The 19,185-nt window shown below is 39.0% G+C and overlaps 1 protein-coding gene across 2 annotated transcripts in view; it reads right to left on the bottom strand.

Annotated features, from left to right (window-relative positions):
- Nucleotides 1-18,894, bottom strand: part of ECHDC1 (ethylmalonyl-CoA decarboxylase 1) — a 39,295-nt gene extending 20,401 nt beyond the window's left edge. Inside the window, exons 1-4 of one of the 2 annotated variants that reach the window (XM_058802449.1) lie at nt 18,845-18,894; nt 11,475-11,696; nt 6,511-6,653; nt 1,660-1,712 (exon numbers count right to left, since the gene is read on the bottom strand). In XM_058802449.1, coding sequence (XP_058658432.1) covers nt 1,660-1,712; nt 6,511-6,653; nt 11,475-11,694 — 416 coding nt within the window. In that variant the 5' untranslated portion in view covers nt 11,695-11,696; nt 18,845-18,894. Of the gene's footprint in view, nt 1-1,659; nt 1,713-6,510; nt 6,654-11,474; nt 11,697-18,191; nt 18,542-18,844 lie in introns of those variants that run through there. The other variant, XM_058802448.1, reaches the window with a different exon arrangement.
- Nucleotides 18,895-19,185: the final 291 nt, after the last annotated feature.

Below are 19,185 nucleotides of genomic sequence, written 5' to 3'. Positions count from 1 at the left end.
TATATCTAAAAAAGACTACCTGTGAGGAGTGACAGGATAGCAACACAAGATTCTACTCTAAGCCACTGCACCACAGAAAGCAGCAGAAAGAGACACAAAGAACTGAAGGGCTGAGTTATCTAAAATTAATGAGATTTACCATGACAGCTTCAGCAGCTTCTTCAGAGTGCTACTATCTCAGTCATCAACAAAACTTTTTTTGCAGACAAAACCTTTTGAGGAAAGCAGCAATCTTTTACCTTTGTTGGTGTTGTATTTAATCATGTTCAAGGTATTTAATCATGTTCAAGGTAATTCAAAGGACAGAGGGAAGAAAAAGTTTCCTCACTGCTGATGTGAAATGAATACTAATGAACAGTGATTTAGGATAAGGCAAGTTCCTTAAGAAATGAAGGCAGCTGGTTAGTCACAGAATTTGCACATTAATACAGCTGTTTCATCTTTTACTGTGAAGAGACATTTAGCTTTTTGAGCAGTTTACAAACCACATTCAGAAGTCAGTATCCTAATCATAACCACATTTGGTTTTAGTTCTCCTTCAACAGAAGCACCAACACTTTCTGACAGCCCAAGTTCCCTTACAAGCTGCAGCACAGTTCATACAATACATGGCACAAGAGAACCCACTGGAAGAGGGCAATGTCATTTTTCCTGTGCTTTACGAGAAAGCAGAAGATGTGGGTCCAAGATGGCCACATCCACACTCTAATCCTTTTGAGGAACCTCTCTCAGGATCAGTCAGCCTCAGCTCTGAGGGAGACTAATCCTATCTACAACAGATGTCCCCAGACAGCAGCTCAGTGCTCCCCCTGAACCATGGCTTAAAGACACACTAAGTCTACACACCTGAGGTGGGGACCTAATCTTCACACATCTTCCTCCTCTTAGCTTTGCCCCATCAATTTTGATTATATGGAGACAAGCTTATGCAAATGGCTTCCAATCCTGAGGATTCCTTACAGTACTACTAATGTAAATTTCCAATCTCCTGGGTAATTTTACAGAAAAAATGTTAATTCATAACATTTTCTCATAGATTATTTGAAAACAATGAATATTTGAAAACAAAGAATATTCATCTTCAAAGAGCTCTAAGCAGAAAAACATAGACTCTACCACAAATGGATTTAATAGAAACGTGACTTCTAAAGGGAAGCTAAGTCTAAAGGAAAGGGTGTTGCTTTCAGAATTACCAGATGGTAGAACTGACACACTCCTCTTGTGAAGTGGGAAGATTAAATAAATATATCAAATAAATGTTACCTATGTAGGCTGCATAACCTGTTACTGCTTGTTATTTAAGAGCTACTAATTTCCAATGAGTTAGAGAGGCTGAATTTCAGAAAATCTGAAGTCTTAGATTTCCTTAATTCTTCATATCTCCTAGCTCTACACATATAAGCCTGGGGTTTTTTTTTTTCCTGTTCCAATCTCTGGAAAGTGTAATAGTTGCAAAATGTTAAGGTCTAATTTAAATCCATAAATACCTACCTGATTAACATGTGTGAATACAAGGTCTGGGCTTCAAAATTACATATATAACATACATATTTACATACATACATACATATTTATCTTTAAACATCTCGTTAAAGAATTAGCCAAAATACATTCTGATACTTATAATTACTTCATAGATGGGTAAATAAAATATATTACCTCATAAGTCTGGTTAAGGTGTTTTGCATAAACATGCACATATTCATCCCATCCTACAATGAATAGAAAATTAAAAAATGTTACGTGATCTTAATGTGAAGCAATTAAACACACAAAGTAAAGAGGAGTAAGCATTCTTTATATTTACTTCAGCTGGGTTTTGTCTCTGGTTCATGTTGCCCAAATTCTAGCCCAACCCTGCTATGCACAAATAGAAAACCTAGTATAAATCAGGTTAAAAAACAAATCAGAACTCAATTGACTTATATAAATTTCAGTTAAAATTAAGCAACTGTTAAAGTAATGGCAATACTGAATTTCTATGTTGTGAAACTTTTGTGTTTCCTCTTAATTTCCTCTTCTCACTTCAAGTTGAAAACACATAAATCTGAGTTTTTAAATTCTGTACAAAGCCACAGTATGCTACATACTTTTCACTGTCCCAAATCCATAAAGTTTTAGATAAGATACAATTTACCAATTTAATATTTTATTGTTTGGGCCAAAAGCATTTCAGCTAAAAAAAAGGAAACTAAAAACACCAAACCACAAAACACCGAAACAAATTAAAAACCAAACCAGAAAGATTCTTCTTATGTCTCACATCCTTTATGTTTTACACTTCCTTGCAATCAACAGTGAAAAAAATACAATCATTTACTTCTCATCTAGTACAAGAACTAAAGGGCTCCAAATAAAATACGTTCAAAACAAATATTTATTCCTACAACGTGTAGTTAAAATGTGGAACACTTAACAGCACCCTCTACATGATTTCAAGAACAACTACATAAACTCACAACAGGAACATCAACAAATGGTTATTACATAGAAGGCAACACCTCTAGCTCTAGAAGTCTTAGTCACAAGTTGCTGGGAGATAAGAAAATATTTTGAGACAAAATCATTATCTATCTGCCGTCCCTGTTATTATCCTCTTTCTCAGACATCTAGAATTAATCAGGAACTTGACAAGTAACTGAGATACATAATCTAGAACCACCATGTTCATATACATACTGAACTGAACAACACATATTTATCCCAGATAAGAGGAAAACATTATGCTTGGACACCGCAGAAATAAAAAAACAGTAGGTAAAAATTTCAGCACAACTTTCAGATAATAAAGAAAAAAAAATCCAAACAAACCAAACCAAACATCTCTTTATCAGAATTTAATAATTTCTAAAACACAGTTTTGCAAAAGGTGGCAATTTAGAGAACCTGCCTGAATTAAAAGCCTCTGACTCAGGGAAAGAAAATATATGCAGTAAGTCTTCAGTACATCTTTGGAATAGAACTTTGAAATAACAGGAGGTCAATTACAGGTGATTTACTGTCCATTTAGTTGTGTATTCCCAAGAGCTACTCTGCCCAAAGCCAACCAGCATTATGATGCTTAGGTGCACATCTCTGGCAGATGTGAGTGCCATGACAATTGTTACACAAGAACCAGTGTATTTAGTTTTACTGCAATATAGGGCTGCTTGAAAATTTTAGCAGCTGATGATTTATAAAAAGGCTTTTACTTATCACTGTAGCCATCTCCTACACCCCTAAAGAACAGTTGCAATATTTCCATTCCAAATTAAAGAACACCCAAACCCTTTGTGATAGCTGCCTTAGTAGCTAAGTTCAAATCCCACACAAACATCCAAGGTACCAGTTCTCAGCTAAAGACTTGCGCAATTCCCATATTACAACTGTCAGGATGAAGTTGCACAAAAGCTCTTCAGAGAACACAATTTTTCACTTCATCACAGCAGAATCCTTGCATTCAAACTGGCCTTCTCAACTCATGACAAAATCTAAAATGGTAATTAAAGATTAATTCCAGAACAGACAAACTTGAAAAATGCATTTATGTCTGAGCAGACAAAAATATAGTCTTCATTCTCTCAGGTGGTAGAGAGATTACTGTGTATCCCATGGAAAAAATGACAGCACAGAAAACACTCCTTAAAAAAAAAAAAAAAAACAACAAACCAAGAAAAAAAAAAAAAAAGCAATTGCTTGAGTCCCGGCAAGTAAACCCTTCAAACGCTCCTGACAAGAAAAATAAGGCTACTATTCAGATAAAATTCTCTGACTAAGAGGTGTTCACTGCACTCTAGTAGAATAATTATATTTGCAGCTCTAATGCTGTCCTTGAAATAAGAAGATATCTAACTAGCAGAAAGGGAGGTAAAATGCAGTAAAATGCATTACATATGGAAGAAAAGGATTAATAGCTTGGTGTGGGCCTAGGAGAGGCAGGGAAGGAGAAAGTCACCTTCATAAGTAGAAAACTCTAATGCTAACTCTTATTGCTGCAAGAGATTTGAATCCATTTGCACTACAGACAGAACATAATTTACATATTATCTCAAATTGCTCTGAAGTCCTCCCTCCACAGCTTATGTTTGGGAATCTCTGTCCTAGGGCTTCTAGACAGGGACAAGGAAAGCAAAATTATCCTTTGTGCTTCTTCTTCTGAGCTGTTGCTTTAAGAGCTATTCTTGCTTTTCAGCTAGGCAACTTTTCAAGTCTCACTCCAGAATGAGGTTCTTGCTCTGGGAACAGCTTACAAAGCCTTATAAAGGCAGAAGGAAAAAATATTTTTATTTAAATTCCACTATTCATTTACCTTTTGTGATTTGGTGATGTAATGTTAGCACTCAGAAAAGAAAAACAGGTAGGGGACCTAGGTTTGTTTCAGAGTTAGGAACAACTGAACATGGGAGAAGAAGGTGGACAAAGAAAGAGGAAAGGAATGAAGTGGGAGAGGAGGACAAAGTGCCACTAGGGGGCACGAAAATCCTTCAGCATTCTTGGCTATTATTCTGCCGATTCTGCACCACAGGGAAAAGCAAACTGTACCTAAAATTATGAAAAATACAGTCCTCCCTCAAGCAACCGGTTGGATAAAATTAAAGTGTTTTCTGCAATTACTAAAAGATATGGGCTAAAGCAGCCTTGGAAAAAATTGTAAAGGACAGCTCAGTTGTTTGAGCATGGTGCTAATAATGACAGGTTGTGGGTTCAATCCGTTCACTTAAAAGTTGGACTTGATCATCCCTGTGGGTCCGTTCCAACTCAGAATATTCTGTGATACTGTGAAAGACATACCAGTTCAGGCATGAAGCTATTGACCTTTTTTTTTTCGATTTTGCCTTGAAGATGCCTATGGACAGAAAATTTAACCTGAAACCAGACAAACACTCTCATCTGCATGAAGTTAGAGAGAAGAGTTCTGTAAGATTGAAGAACAGCAAATGCTATTCCATATTCTAGTAAAGCTTTATTAAATAAAAGACTATTAAATCCCACCAAACAGATGCTTTAGGAGCTACTATGAAGAAACTCTCAGTAAAAGATAAATAGCTTTAACTCTCCAATGGAAATAGAAAAGCAACTATGTTTAACTATTCTTGGAGCATTTCTGGTGACTCAGGCTTTAATTTCAATACTAGAATGAGATCTAGATTATGTGTAGAGAATTCTCAACAAAGTTATAACACGTATACATTTCATTCTGTCCAGTATATCTGTTATCGAACCCAGTCCTTGCAAGAGCCCTCTCCCACTGCAGTGGCTCCAAGTAATTTGTATAAGCATACAGAGAGAATACGAAATGTATGGAAGCAGAATCACTGAGATTTACTGAATGCAGATTTCTAAAGGAAAGCCTAGACTGCAAATAAGGAAAGAACTGACCTTGCTTGGCTTCACCTCCTTTTCTGTTGGCATAATGCTCAAAGAAGTTAAAAATTGCAGATCAAAAAAAAAATCAATTTAGAAAAAAATCACATCTACATCTATATTTTTTAAATTGCCAGTTTTTATAAAATATTCAGATAAAAATGTCCCCCAAATCCATTTATACTATAAAGCATGACATTTCTGTATTAAGAAAAACATCTCTCTTATGGTGTTCCCAAAAGGAAACAAAGTGTCCTATACCCTTTGAAAACTGGACTGTCCTTTTAATTTACAAGGCCAAAAATAAAAATTGTGGGGTTTATGATATTTAGTTTTATCAACAGAAAAAAAAAACATCACTAAAGACAAATATCAGATTAACCAGTTTTTGTGTTGATAGTCATACTGGAAGGGCCAATTAAATGTTTCATTTAAATGGTCAAATCCTGAAGCTTGCAGGGGCCACAAAAAAGCAGCAGGATTGGCACTTACCACAACTGCAAACCAGGTCTAAGAGCAGCACAGGAAGACCCTCTTCCCTGGCAGTTGGCAAAGTCCTATTACACACATTGCCAAATCCACATAATAACCCACAGAAAGAAAGTTGTCCAATGAAAGTTGTCCAATGGGTGGCATGAGCAAAAAATTGCCATCAAACCCCCAGCTCTGCAACTTCACAGACACACACAAGACTCACATGATTCAAGTGCAGCGCAAGAATTGCATCTGTTCTTCCATTTCATGCAGGTCCAAGCACAGTTTTGATAAAATAGAAACCTTTCTGTAATAGCAGCCATTCTACTTAAATTTCTTTTTTTAACTTTAGAATATGAGAAATTATTACTTTTATCTGTTTCTAAAGGTCAAACTACAGAAGCACATTTTATCGGACGTGAAAATTCACTATATACTGCTGTGAGAAACTGAAATGACACTTTTAAAAGAAAAGGCTAAAATGAATATCTAGTGTAGGAATTTAGAGTTATGAATCATTTACAATAACATTTAAATCACAGCTTGAAGGAGCTGACAGCATTTTTTTTGACCATTAAAACTCCATTCTGTGACCTGTATGTAAAATTGCAGAAGTGTAGTGCAACACTTCTGTCTAAAAAGTATCTCAAAAAATTAATTTTCTCCAAAACCTTAATGTGTGTTAATACTTGCCTGGGAATTGGATATTTCTTTGACAACATTCAAATCAGATCCTGAGCAAAAAGTATTTCCTGCACCATGGATTATAAGACCTTTGCCATCCTTCCAGTTTTCCAGTTCAGTTACCCTCTCCTGGAGTTCTACCATCATAGTGCCTGCCACAAGAGGGGAGAAACAAAATTTTTAACAGGAAATTATTATCACCATCATGTTTTTTGTTACATTTTCCATCAGTAAAACCAAGTTACAGTTAATAAGTGATGGGCTTAAAATCACAACAGAAAGTATAATCTCAAATCCTGCACACAATCATTGGCATACATTTGTTCTCCAAAGATGCACTTCCCAAAATTCCAAAGGATATTCCGTATGAAGGATATTTGTGTTATACTCAAGAAAGCTCCAAAACAAAACCAAACAAAACCAACAAACAAAATCCTGTGCCTGATCTATTTCTGCTTGCAATTGCATACATTCAGGACAGATGAATTTATATATATGCATCCAGATCTGTCCAACTAGTCATATTGAAGTTACTGATATTCTTCTCTGCCCAAACAATTGACAGAGAATAGAAAAGAATTGTGTCCAGGGTGGGACAACCAGTCAATTCGAGGCACAACCAGTCAATATTAACAAAGGTTCCCTTCTAAAAAGACTCTCTTTATAAAGTATATCATCATACAGTAATAGCTTTTTATTTCTTGTTTAAACACCCAACTCATCATAAAATGTCATAAACATCATATTTGCTTAAGTACCCCTCCTGACATGGAACTCTACAAACTCCTGTTTCTAGAGCTCATCCTAGACAGCAGCATCTTCCACAGCAATGGAATGTACCTGCATTAATTCAAAGCTCTTCCTCTCTGAATGCCTATGACTAAGTCCAGTTATATACATAAGAGAAAACGTACAGAAACTAATTTCGGAAAGCAAAGTACATACAGGCTGATGACACTCTCAGCTTTACCCTTCTTTGACAAGAATTTAGATGGACATGGCTACATTCTTCAGACAGACATGTGCTTTTGATTAATACTTTCAAGGACTCTCTCCTCTGCCAACAGTGCTGCTTTTTTAACCCTATGCATGCATGCACATGACTCATCCTCTTCTGAAATTTTCCATTAGCAGATAGTCCAGGGGACATTTATGTTTTCTTTCTTATGGTTTTTTCCTTACAGTATATTATGAAGTAAGGGTGAGCACTCAGTCAAGTATTTATCCCTTAGGCTTGGTGTCAGACACTGCAATAATACAGTTTGACAATGTTTCTGAGGTAGCCAATAATCAAGTGGACATTACATATTATATATATTACATATTATATACCAGAATAGCATGGAGTTGGGTTTTTCTGTACCCACTGTCAAGTCCCTACTATGATCCTCTAAAAAATCCCAGCAGTTTTGCCAGTTGCTTTCCCCTCTGTTTTTATAATTTGGTCATGCTTTTTGTATGTTGCACATTACATTTGTTTTCACTGAATTTCACCCTGTTGATCTTGAGCTCTTTGCAGCAGCTAATCAAGATCACCGAATGCCTCTCCTCTACTCCAAAAAATAATCTTGCAAGCTCTCCTAATATATGGGGTCATGTGACCATTTCAGCAGTTCACTTTCTGCTTCATCATCCAAGCCAAGAATGAAAATACTGAGCAGAACTGGGCCTAGATGAGATTTTTGTGGGTCTTCACTTGAAATGCTTTTCCAGCCTGATGGCACACTTAACTTTTCTGCAAATGTTGCCATTCAAACAGGTGTGCATTAACCCTGTGGATTTAACTTCTTGCATATTTCCCTTCTTAAATCTTCTTAACAGAAGGGTATTTGGGATGGCATCCAAGCATCGCTAGAGTCAAATACAGCAGAGCCACTGTTTGTGGTTCTTTTAATGGGCAAAGCAGTGAGGTATTGTAGAGTCTTTCCACAGAGTATTCCAAGAAAAAAATCAAGTTAACTGAAAAAATGCAGGATCCATATGAGTTTGTTACATGCAATAGCAGGGGATAAAAGACACTGGCCAGAGCGTGTCCTACCCTCCTGTGAGAGGCTCTTTTCCATTCCTGACAACACTGAACTATTATTTTACCAACAGGTATATTTCCTGATGTTTGACATAATGAAGAAGGCACAACACTAAAGCAAATCCTCATTCTGCCAATCTTAGTCTTTCAGTATGTGATACCACTAAGTTCCAGAATTAATAATAAATAGTTTGTTTGCATTTTAACTATAATCTGGGCATAAATATTTTCAAGTAAATTCTAGAAAATAAAAACTATCATCATTATTTTCTAGTTCCTACAGGCCAGCTTTCTTCTCTTTTAAACTACATTCAAGTTTAGTTCAGTGAGAGGCTGGGCTGCTGAAATTGGCTCTACCAGGCTTAAACTGACATTATTAGCATTTGTTTCCAGAGAGACCATTTCAAACAGGTGGCTATTAGATTCCAATTAAGAAGAGAAAAAAGGCATAACAATCTCCATATCGCCCATTAGCCATTTGCCAACAATTTTGTTCTGGTTTTGATTTCAGGAGTTGCTCAAGCTTAGAATAAACATAATTCCTTTGAGATAAAAAACTGCTGTGTAAAGTAAATGCCTGGAAAATAGAATTTCCCTCAACAGTTTAATAATATTTTGCAGCTTTCCAGAGGGACCGTGCATGGATATATGAATTCACATCTGCCACTATTCAGAAGCTCTGAGACACAGAATCAACAGAATTTGACAGGGAGGTAGCTGTATCTGAAGGCTCTGGCTGATGAAGTGAACCAGCTTCTGCTGAGGCAATTCAGGGGTAGCACACCCCATCCTGCCCCTTGAAGAGCATTATTTGATACACAACTGAAGGCAAAGGATTAAGTTCCTAGTAGTTTCTCAGCAACTGCATTTTACAAATAATAATGTTAAAAATGAAATTAAGATCAGTATAAATTAGGATGCCATACCATTCACTGCAGCAGCAAAGGGATCAGCCTGATTTTGCTTCTACTCTCCCTCCCTTGAAAACAAAAGTCTCTAGCAGAGGTGTACAGCAGACAGAAGCAGCATCTCTTGAACTGACAGTAAGATCTGCCTGAGCAATTCTTTGTGGGTATTGCCTAGCAAAATGGAGTACAGCTCTCTACAAACTGCTTTAAAACAGAACTGCCTGATCCCATGGCTCATTTGTTGTATGCTAATGAGGATCTGTAACAAAGACAGAGCTATTAATTTCCTCAGTGGTTTTTGTAGCTCTTTGCTACTAGAACATCTAATTGACATACACTAATAAGTTATTTTCACAGCAGTCCTGTAAGGAGAGAAGAGATTATTTTACAGACAACTAACTGAGCCAGAGAGAAAATGTCTGCTAATTTTGGGTGCTCATCACCAGATGTGTGATATGATTTCAGCATATTAACATTACACAGAACATTGTATAGGCAAAGAACAGCTATCAGTTGCCTAAATGGCAGCTGCATCTGCTCAGCATGGCTACCAATCACTTCTGAGCCCCTCCTGGCAAGCACATAGAAAACAGAGAGCCTATTTGCCAGTTTCTATGAAAGTTTGGGTTAAGCAATTTTACTTTTATTACTCCTGATCTTCAAAGAGCAGAAAATCCCAGTCTGCTCTCTCCTTTTGCTGTTACAGCTCACTTTGCATGCCCCTTTCAACTTCCACAACAAATAAGCTAAGAGCACTCAGTCTACAGGGTGTACTTTGCACAGTTTTGTTTTGAGTCAAAAATAGAAACCAGTCTGTAGAAAAAGGAGAAACAACCATGTAATTATGATTGTATAACAGCATGTATGCTGACAGGGAGGCATGCAGAAGGACAATCCCCATGCTAACATATTTTAGCTACAATTTCTTAAATTAGGTAATGATTTTATACATGAGTTTTTTAAGCAAAACAAAAGAGAATGCAGAAACATCTGGGTGCATTTCCACCAATTCGGCTGTTCTCCTAGGTTCCTTTCAGCTAACAATCACTAGTGGAAAGAACAGACGGGCATTCTGCATCTAAAGGGCACACTTTGCTAGTATGTTGCAAAATGTTTGCTCACAGCAAAGGAACAGTGAGAACTGGGCAGGAAGACAGAACAGCAACAAAGAAATTAGCAAGATGACACAAATGCATCCACATCAAAATATTAACAGATAAAATAATTCTTACAGTAAAGGCTTATGCACAGCTCCAGCTCAAGCAGGTTCACACCCTGGACCTGTGCCACTCATATCTGAAGAGAGTGACATAAATTAGAATAATCTAGATAATTAAAAAGAGACAGCAAATATACTCAACTTGGAGAATAAGACCCTCTCATAATACAAGATTAATAAAATAGGGCACTTGGTTTTGATAGCTAAGCATTCCCCAGTGTAAAAGCATATTAAATAGATCACTGACCTGCAACAGCTGAGAATACCCAGCTCATCTGATCTTTAATTAACCAGTCACTGATATTTAAGACATAAGGCAAATGAAGAACAAATGAAAGCCAGTTTGGGTAAGTGGAAAAGACCAAACTACATAAGTTTAATGTACAGGGAAGGCTTTAGCTAAAGAACCAAGCAATAAACTCAATCTGTCTTTCTCTATCACCTACAAAAGGGAGGTGGCATTGTCTCATGCCCACAGAAATGCCTTCCGATTTCCAGAGCAGTGATGACAAAATGAGAGGAGATGCAAGAAAGAGCTCAGGGGCAGAATTGTGCTAACACTTAAACAACATGGGGAGAAGCACCTTCTGCAAGACAGTCCTTGCATCATTGAGAATTTCTTAGATTATTTTGACATGTATAGCAAAGTTACTACAAAACACTGGACACATTTGCTGCACATCAGAATAAACACATTTACTCTTCTAACTAAGGCGTGGTAAAGCAGAGTGTTTGTCTTTCTTCAGGCAAAATGTCAAAATAGGTAACTGAACAAGAGAAAGACCAAAACCAAACAGCAATCCCCTCAACTAATTAATACCTGTGAAGGCATTCATGAACTTGGGGTTATTCAAAGTAAGTATTGCAATGCCATTGTCTTCTTTCACAAGGTTGACAGATCCACCAGAAAACTGTTGAAGTTTCTTCTTTATCAATTCTTCCTCATAGCCATGAGCACCATTATACAGTGACAACCTTCTTTGCTGTAGTATCCTTTTCATTGTAATCTGAAGAAAGTTCTTCCACAAAGCAAGGGCCATTTCTGGAAATACAGGGAGTGAGGGGAAAAAAAAAAATTAGGAAACTTCTTTTGAAATCCACTTCAGTCCTCTGAGAAAGAGGGAAGTATGACAGCAGCAACTAATATACAGGTGATACAATCATAACAGTTGGCAGAAATCACTGCCAACTATATTAGCAAAATTCTTCATTTGAATCTACCATCACAAGTAAACAGAAGTTGTTTTATGGAGTGATTTTAGTAGTTAAGCCAGGTATTAGCACCTTTTAAAATATTTCCTTTTAAAATTTACCAAAAAAGTTATTGTGTGCAGAAAGCAAAAGAGGCTCAAAAACTGCAGAAAAATCTACATATTCCACTAGATCAATTTACTCTGTATTACTCTTCCAAACCCTCTCTCACCCTTCCCTCAAAGAAAATACCAAGACTTTCAAACACACCTATAATGGAAGAAAAATCCTATCAAATCCCACAACTTTCAAGATCTGGATGTCCTGCTTTTCTGTAAGCAACTATTAGAGCAAGACCTTCCCCAGAGAAATACCTGAGGAACTTAAAAATTAAGAACTGAAGATCATTCTTATATCGAAGTCTGCTCCCTGTCACCTAATTCCATTAACACAATTGTCACACCTTATCTTAAAACTAATTAGTCTGCCTAGCCTTTGATTGCTATGTGCTTTTCCCAGTCATCCCAGTAGCACTTTGAGTTAATCTCATTTGGGCACAGAGTCTGTGCAGTGCTCCCAAGGATGAGAAGTGTGCAGCAGTATTATGCATTGAGCGCCATACTTGCCTTTTATACAGGTAACAATACTTGTAAAGTATTTCTGTGTACCAGTGTACCCATGGCCTATTCCTCTGCTATTTCCACTCTACAGTGTACGACTGTGGATCGGGAAATAACAAGAAAGTAATTATCACTTGATCTGCATCTCTGCCTTAATTTATTTACTCTGGAAATGGGTGTACTGGAGAAAGCAGTTTACAAGTGACTTGAAAGAAACTGGGTAAAGCCTGAACTGAAAACAGCTGATCTGGAAATAAAAGTCATCTTAGACACCAATCAGAATGGGAATCAAAAGAATCCCCACAGGACACGGCAAAAAAATGCTTGTTATTTTGCAATTTGATAGAGTAGTCCTACCTTTGCCCCAACTTACTTTTTAATGGGCTTGACCACTCAGAAGACCTGGTAGATGCTAATTTTTTGATAACTGGGAAAAGACCTTCTTTCTTCCAGAATTGTATTTGGCAGAAACTAGATACTTTCAAAATTAGCAAGCAGCTGTTGGTAAGTTTTTCTCAGGTGAACTCAGAACACAAACACACTCACTGAGACAGAATTTGGTGACAGCTACATTGTATGCTCTGTTCAGGGTATCTTACAGACTCAACGTTTTTGAAAACCTTTATTATTTTCACATGATCAAGGAAATGCACATTAAAAACCACAGACAATTAGCTCCTAATGAAACAAGTGAACAGCCCTGTGAGGTGAACACTTATCTTGTCACTGGCTGTACCATTCTACACTAAACTTGAAAATGCTTCTCTTGGTGCAGGTATAGTCGTTATTCAAAGGGAGGAGGAGTTTGCAGAGCAATCACAGTATGGGATGTGAAGGTACATGCAGCAATACCACGCAACTGTGAAAAGCCATCTATGCCAGCAGATTCATACCTGTCCTGCCAAACTGCAGCCAGCAATACCACAGGATCTCACAAGCTCAACACAAAGAAACTAGTAAGGCCTACACAAATCTATGCATTATAAAATCATCTGCACAAGAAAACTTAAAGGGATGATTTTTTAATATCTGTTGGCAAACAAGGCTTTAATCTGTCACAATGAACCTTTCCAAAATGTAAACTAATAAAACTAATTACAAAATTTAATCAAGTTTAAAATCAAATTGAATACAAGATTCATTACTTCATAAAAAAACATGCCCTGACTGCTGCTGCACCCAAACACTCTCCATCTATGCACATTCTAATAGTCCGCAACACTTCTGCTACCACCTTTCAGAGCTTTTAAAATTTTATTTAAAGAGTGAAAATGGGTTTCTAAAGCTCATTTCTCCTAATTGGTTCTTTTTATATTCAGTCTCTCAAGAGAGAGACAGCCTTCCCCTTTTCTCTAAAACCTCAGCAGTCATTCCTCCGCATATTAAAGCAATAAAACTTTCCATCCAGCCGCTAGCTTTTGCTCAGGAAAGAACAAACATGAAATACATGGACAGTGCAGCCAATCCTTGTAAAGTGTACCTTGAACAACCAACTCCCAATTTTTAATGAATACAAGGTGTCCCCAGCTCTCATACTAAAACAGACTAGATCGAATTCTCTAGGAATGACTGGCTTGAAAGCAAAAAGGAGGGGGGGAAAAAGGCTGTTCTGCTAACTTAACCACTTACTGACATGAACTATTTTATGGCTTTTTTACACTACTGAATTTCTCATGACAAGAAATATAGTGAGCAAAACAAACTTAAGATATGGAAATTTTATTCCAATGAAAAAAGAGTCTGTCATTTTCAATTGCGTGGTTATATGCATTAACAGCTCTTTAATATTATCACTATGGTAATAAAGAACAGCAGCAAGTGCAAGATTAGAAAACAAATTGGATACCACTGCCTGCTGATCATGACTCATGATTAATGACTCATGCAAGGTTTAATCTTTAAATTATTTTCTTTACAACCATCTCCTACAGTACCGGTCAGTGACCAATGTAATTTTTTAATAGAAATGAGATTATTTTAATAGTTCAGTCTGACTGAGCTAACCACTCAAGAAAAGTATGATAGGAAGAGCTAGAGCTCTCTCAGTCTAAAGGGATTTCTGCTGGTATCTGACAAACAACACCCAGAATTTCAATCAGTACAGAGCGCTCACAATCCATTGCATGACTGAGATTGATTATTTCTGTATTTTGCATGAAAGCAGCGAAAGAAAGATGTTGCAGAAACACTTACAATGTTGTAGGACCAGCCAGGAGATATTATTAACACTAAAATTTTCAGATTTTCAGTTTAGCATAATCACATCTATTTATACATACTTACAGAAATGGAGTCTTAGTCTAATTTTAAAAAGGCAACACGCTATACCCATTAGCCTCTGTAGCAAAGGTAATTTATTCACAGTTCCTACAATGAAAAACAGCCCAACCTGACAGTATAGGAATAACAGTGGTCAATTAGCATCTTTCATATGTTTTAAGTGCTACAGCTTTATATATCACTGGTGACAACTAAGAGAGAAGCCAACAGTATGGCCATCAATAGTTGTTCATTCCATAGTTATTGTACCTCTTACACAAACCAACAGTTTAAATCCCATTTGACACTCAAGTGATATTGTAACACCCTTGCCTGTGGGGCACCAGACTGTGGGTTAATATAAACACATCCAGTGCCAGCACTTCAGTACAAAGGACCAACACACATTATGCAAGAGCAGCACATATATTTACATGCAAGCACTCACAATCTATGTATTTTTGTGCATGCAGATTATCAGAGGCCTTCTGACAGCCTCTGGCAACTGTCTGGGTACAATGCAGACTTACAATGTTAATAAAACATAGTAATACTAGGGATAACACCAACATAAATACTCTCTGAGTAGATTCTTTGGGAAATTTGTAAGTCTTGAACAAGGGTATTTGCCCAGTCATTACAACTACTCTGTTGCAACCCAAATGTCTCCTAACACATGATGTACCAAACAGCAACCTCCAGCAATGCTGCCAATTGCAATTATCACTGAACATTAAGACACCTGGCCAAAGTAAGAGGTAAGGGCTGTATGTAGCAAGTTTCTAGAAGAAAGGGCAGAAGAGCTAATACAAACCAGAGAACTGAATCTTAGGAGCTGTATGCTCAAACAAGAAACACTGCACTACACAGCAAGCTAAATCAGCAAGTTAAAATACATGAGCAAGGAAAATTCCAGTTTAAAAATGGTGCCTGAATTATTGACACAAGTCAGGGAAAAAGAAAATGGGGAAAAAAAGATGCAGGGATGTGTTTTCAATACATCAGAGAAACAAGCATGCCCTTTCATCTGGGGCAGGATGTGACAGGTGTGATGAGCAGATATAGACCCTGGAAAAAAAACCCCATCAACTGAATTTCTAGGTTTGGATGAAGGTATACTGAGATTAAGCATAACAGAAATAAAGGGATTCAACAGACAAAATCCACAAAATAAATCTCAGGGAGGAGAAAATATGCAAATGGCATTAAAAAAACAATTAGGCACTTTTGTGAGACTACCAAAGGCATCAAGGGCACTTGGTCAAGAAGAAATCCTGACTTGATGAAGACCTTTGGCAGTTGCAATTTCAGCAACAAGCACAGAAGTGCAAAGAAGGGAAGAAAGGTTAGAAGATGTGAATTGAGGATAATGATGAGATGACTCACAATTCAGCCCTGTGGGTGGCTTACCAGTCATTTAAAAGGCATTCACCTGTGCTAGAGAGCAGTCACCATGACTGGCAGATGCTTCAACAGGTTCCTGTAATGGCCAATTAATGAAAAGCAAGTGGTGGCCCAGTACCGAGGGCTGGCACAACTGACCCTGCAGCATGAAAGCAGATGAAAAGGCAGAGTGATGGAGAAACAAAGCATGAAAATAGCCCATTTGTAGGGAAAAAAAAGTGGGTTGAAAATGAGTGAAAATAACAACTGTCTGTAACCTTAGGAAGTAGGCTGGTGGGTGATTATATGGAATAAAAAAAAAAAAGAAAATAAATTATGGTGTTGGACAAAGAGAAGAGATTCAAACACAAAAAGAGGCCAGCTTGGTCTCACAGTGACAGGGAGTCAGTAGACCCTGCCTTCAGACACAAGAAAGGTGTAGTAGAGAGGACTCACACACAGGATTCCTCTGCTGTCAGTTGCTTGTCACCACCCCTCACCTGAAGGTTACAGAGCCCTCCACCTACCTCACCCACTTATCCACCTCTCTGCTTTCCTTCCACGATATGTGGGTTAAGTTAACCTAAACACCTTGTCCAACAGGTCCTCCCACTCTAATAATTACCAGACGAAGCAAGCTGAGGGCAGTCACTTCTCCAGCTGGCTTCCTCACTGCTGAAAGCAATCAGTGAGCAGATCATAAGCATGCTAAAGGATCAGCACAGAAAACCTACTGACAAAACATAATTTGCAAATACAGAAACTAAACAAAGCTGGGGAGCTGAGGAGATTCTGCCTCCCCAACAAGGGAAGAGATCCCTCATGCCTTTCTCAAAATGTCATGGCTCTCAAACTTGCTGAGCCCTGTTCAAAATTTTAGTACATTGTCTCTGGTACCTGCACTGTAGACAAATTAGATGGGATCAACAATCCCTCCAGTTCATCAAGTTACTTGAAAAGCCTTATGACCCCTCTAAAAACAGGCTTTAAAAGTAGCTGGTATTTTCAAGGACAATTTTGTATCCTCTGTATTACTGTTGAGAGAACAAAAGATTTGGGCCTGCTACTTTCTAGATGTCAGCATTAGAAACAAAGTTTATCCATCCAGAAGCTGAAGAAACAAGAAATGAGACCATGTCCAAATCAACTAACTGAAATAGCATCAAATAATGTACAAGGGAAATAAAAATTAACTGGAGGAAGAAAAAACTTTTAACCCTGTAAGTAAAAAAAACCCCTTGCCTGTAGATTCAGTTTTAAGCTGGCTGACCATTTGCACCTCGTTTCTGTTTTTCTCTCTCTTTTTTTCTTATTATTTCATCGTTTCTGAGCAGCTCAATTCTGGGCATAGTAAGCTACGGCTTTCCAAACTATGTGTTCTTCGTTTAGTTTTTTAATGATCCCTGTAGGCTAGAGTTTAGATGTGAATTGTCCTTCCATATCTAAACAATTACATTCTTTCTTAATTACATCTTAATAATTTTGAAGAATAGTAAACAAATCACAAAGATACATACTGAAAAACAATGGTATTTAAGGATGCAAAACAACTGACAAAGAAAGCCTTCCCATAAATACAGATGACACTACATAAAAACATTTGATTTTGGTCCCATGGTGAGTGAAAGATTTTGAGTTTCATAGCAGAGAGCAAGAACCTGTTATCTTCTGCAAAAAGCACTCGGGCCCTTTATTTTTTAATGCTTTGATCCAAAGAGGTTCTCTTCACACGTGTCATCAAAGGAGCTTTTTAAACAATGACAGAAAAGTCTTTTAAGTTCACTGCCCACTAAGTGTGTTTTAGACACCTTTAGGAAGGGCAGATGCACAACTTCACACGAAAGGAAACAACCACAACCAACTCATCATTTGCCTTTCAGTCACCAAATCCTGAACCATAAACGCATGAATCCAATTCTTGCCGTAACTGCAAATACTGATGCTTTCCCAATGGTTGCCTTGAAAAGTGTAGCTTTTATAGTCAAGAAGTATTCTGAATTCCACTTAATTCACTGTTCTTTACTATTCTCACCTTACCACCACCACCCATAAATGCTCCTGCCAACTCCAAAACAACCACATACCGAGGTGCGAGCCGGCCACGCAGCCACGATTCTCCTGTCCCCCTGTCACAGCAGTGGTGACCAGCAGCACCACACCGGGACCGCCTGTCCCCGGCTTCCTTGGCTCCACACACTGAATGCCGGGAAGCAATGGCAACCTCCCTGCACCCTGGGAAGATGTCAAGATTCAAGAGACGGAGGGGTGGAAGCTACTTCCCCAGCGGACATTTTTTGCTGCTAACCTGCGACGCCAAAATCCCGGGATTTTGGGATCGCAGTCTGATCTAGGGATCAGTTCACGCGGTCTGACCTAGGGAAGCTTTTCTGACACTTTTTCTTTTTACAAAATGACTTTATGTTAAATCAACCGCCAAGGCAGGGCTCAGTGCCGAACAGGGCCGAAGTGGGCGGTGACCGGCGGTTCCCAAAGCGGGACCCGAGGCGTCAGGGCTGAGCAGAAACACCGGCGGCCTCTCCCGCACCGAAGGAGCCACCGCGCCCCAGCCGCGGGCGCCCCGAGGCCTCGCGGGGACCGGGACGCCCCGCGCCTGCCCCGCCCCGGACGCTGCCGGGGCCCCGCGCCGCCTCGGCGGCCCCGTTTCCCCGCAGATGCCCCTTTCCCCCCCGAGGGCCGCGGCCGGCCGGGGCAGCGGAGCCCTGCGGCCGGCACTGACCTGGGCCCGGCTCTGACCGGCCCCGGCGCCGGCGGAGCAGCGGAGGCGGGCGGTGCTGCGGGGAAAGGGCCCCGCCGGGAACCGCGGCTGCGGCCTCCGGGCCGGGCCCGCCGCCGCCTGTCGGGGCAGCCCCGGGCCCGGCGGCGTCGGGGCAGCCCCGCGCCCGGCGGTCCCGGGAGCTGGGGCTGACTTGGGGCCGGTAGGAGAGGGCTTCACACCGCGTCCATAGAGGCGTGACCCCTAACAGCGAGAACTCCGCCTGAATTTAAGCAATTTTGAAGCAGACGATACTTGTCAGCTCCAAAATTGCTAAATAGTACATAAGCAGGTCGTCATTATTG

Source organism: Ammospiza caudacuta, chromosome 3 (genome assembly GCF_027887145.1).
Source record: "Ammospiza caudacuta isolate bAmmCau1 chromosome 3, bAmmCau1.pri, whole genome shotgun sequence".
Lineage (NCBI taxonomy): Eukaryota > Metazoa > Chordata > Aves > Passeriformes > Passerellidae > Ammospiza > Ammospiza caudacuta.
The sequence above is the reverse complement of the archived record's forward strand: the minus strand, read 5'-3'. Positions and strand labels throughout refer to the sequence as shown.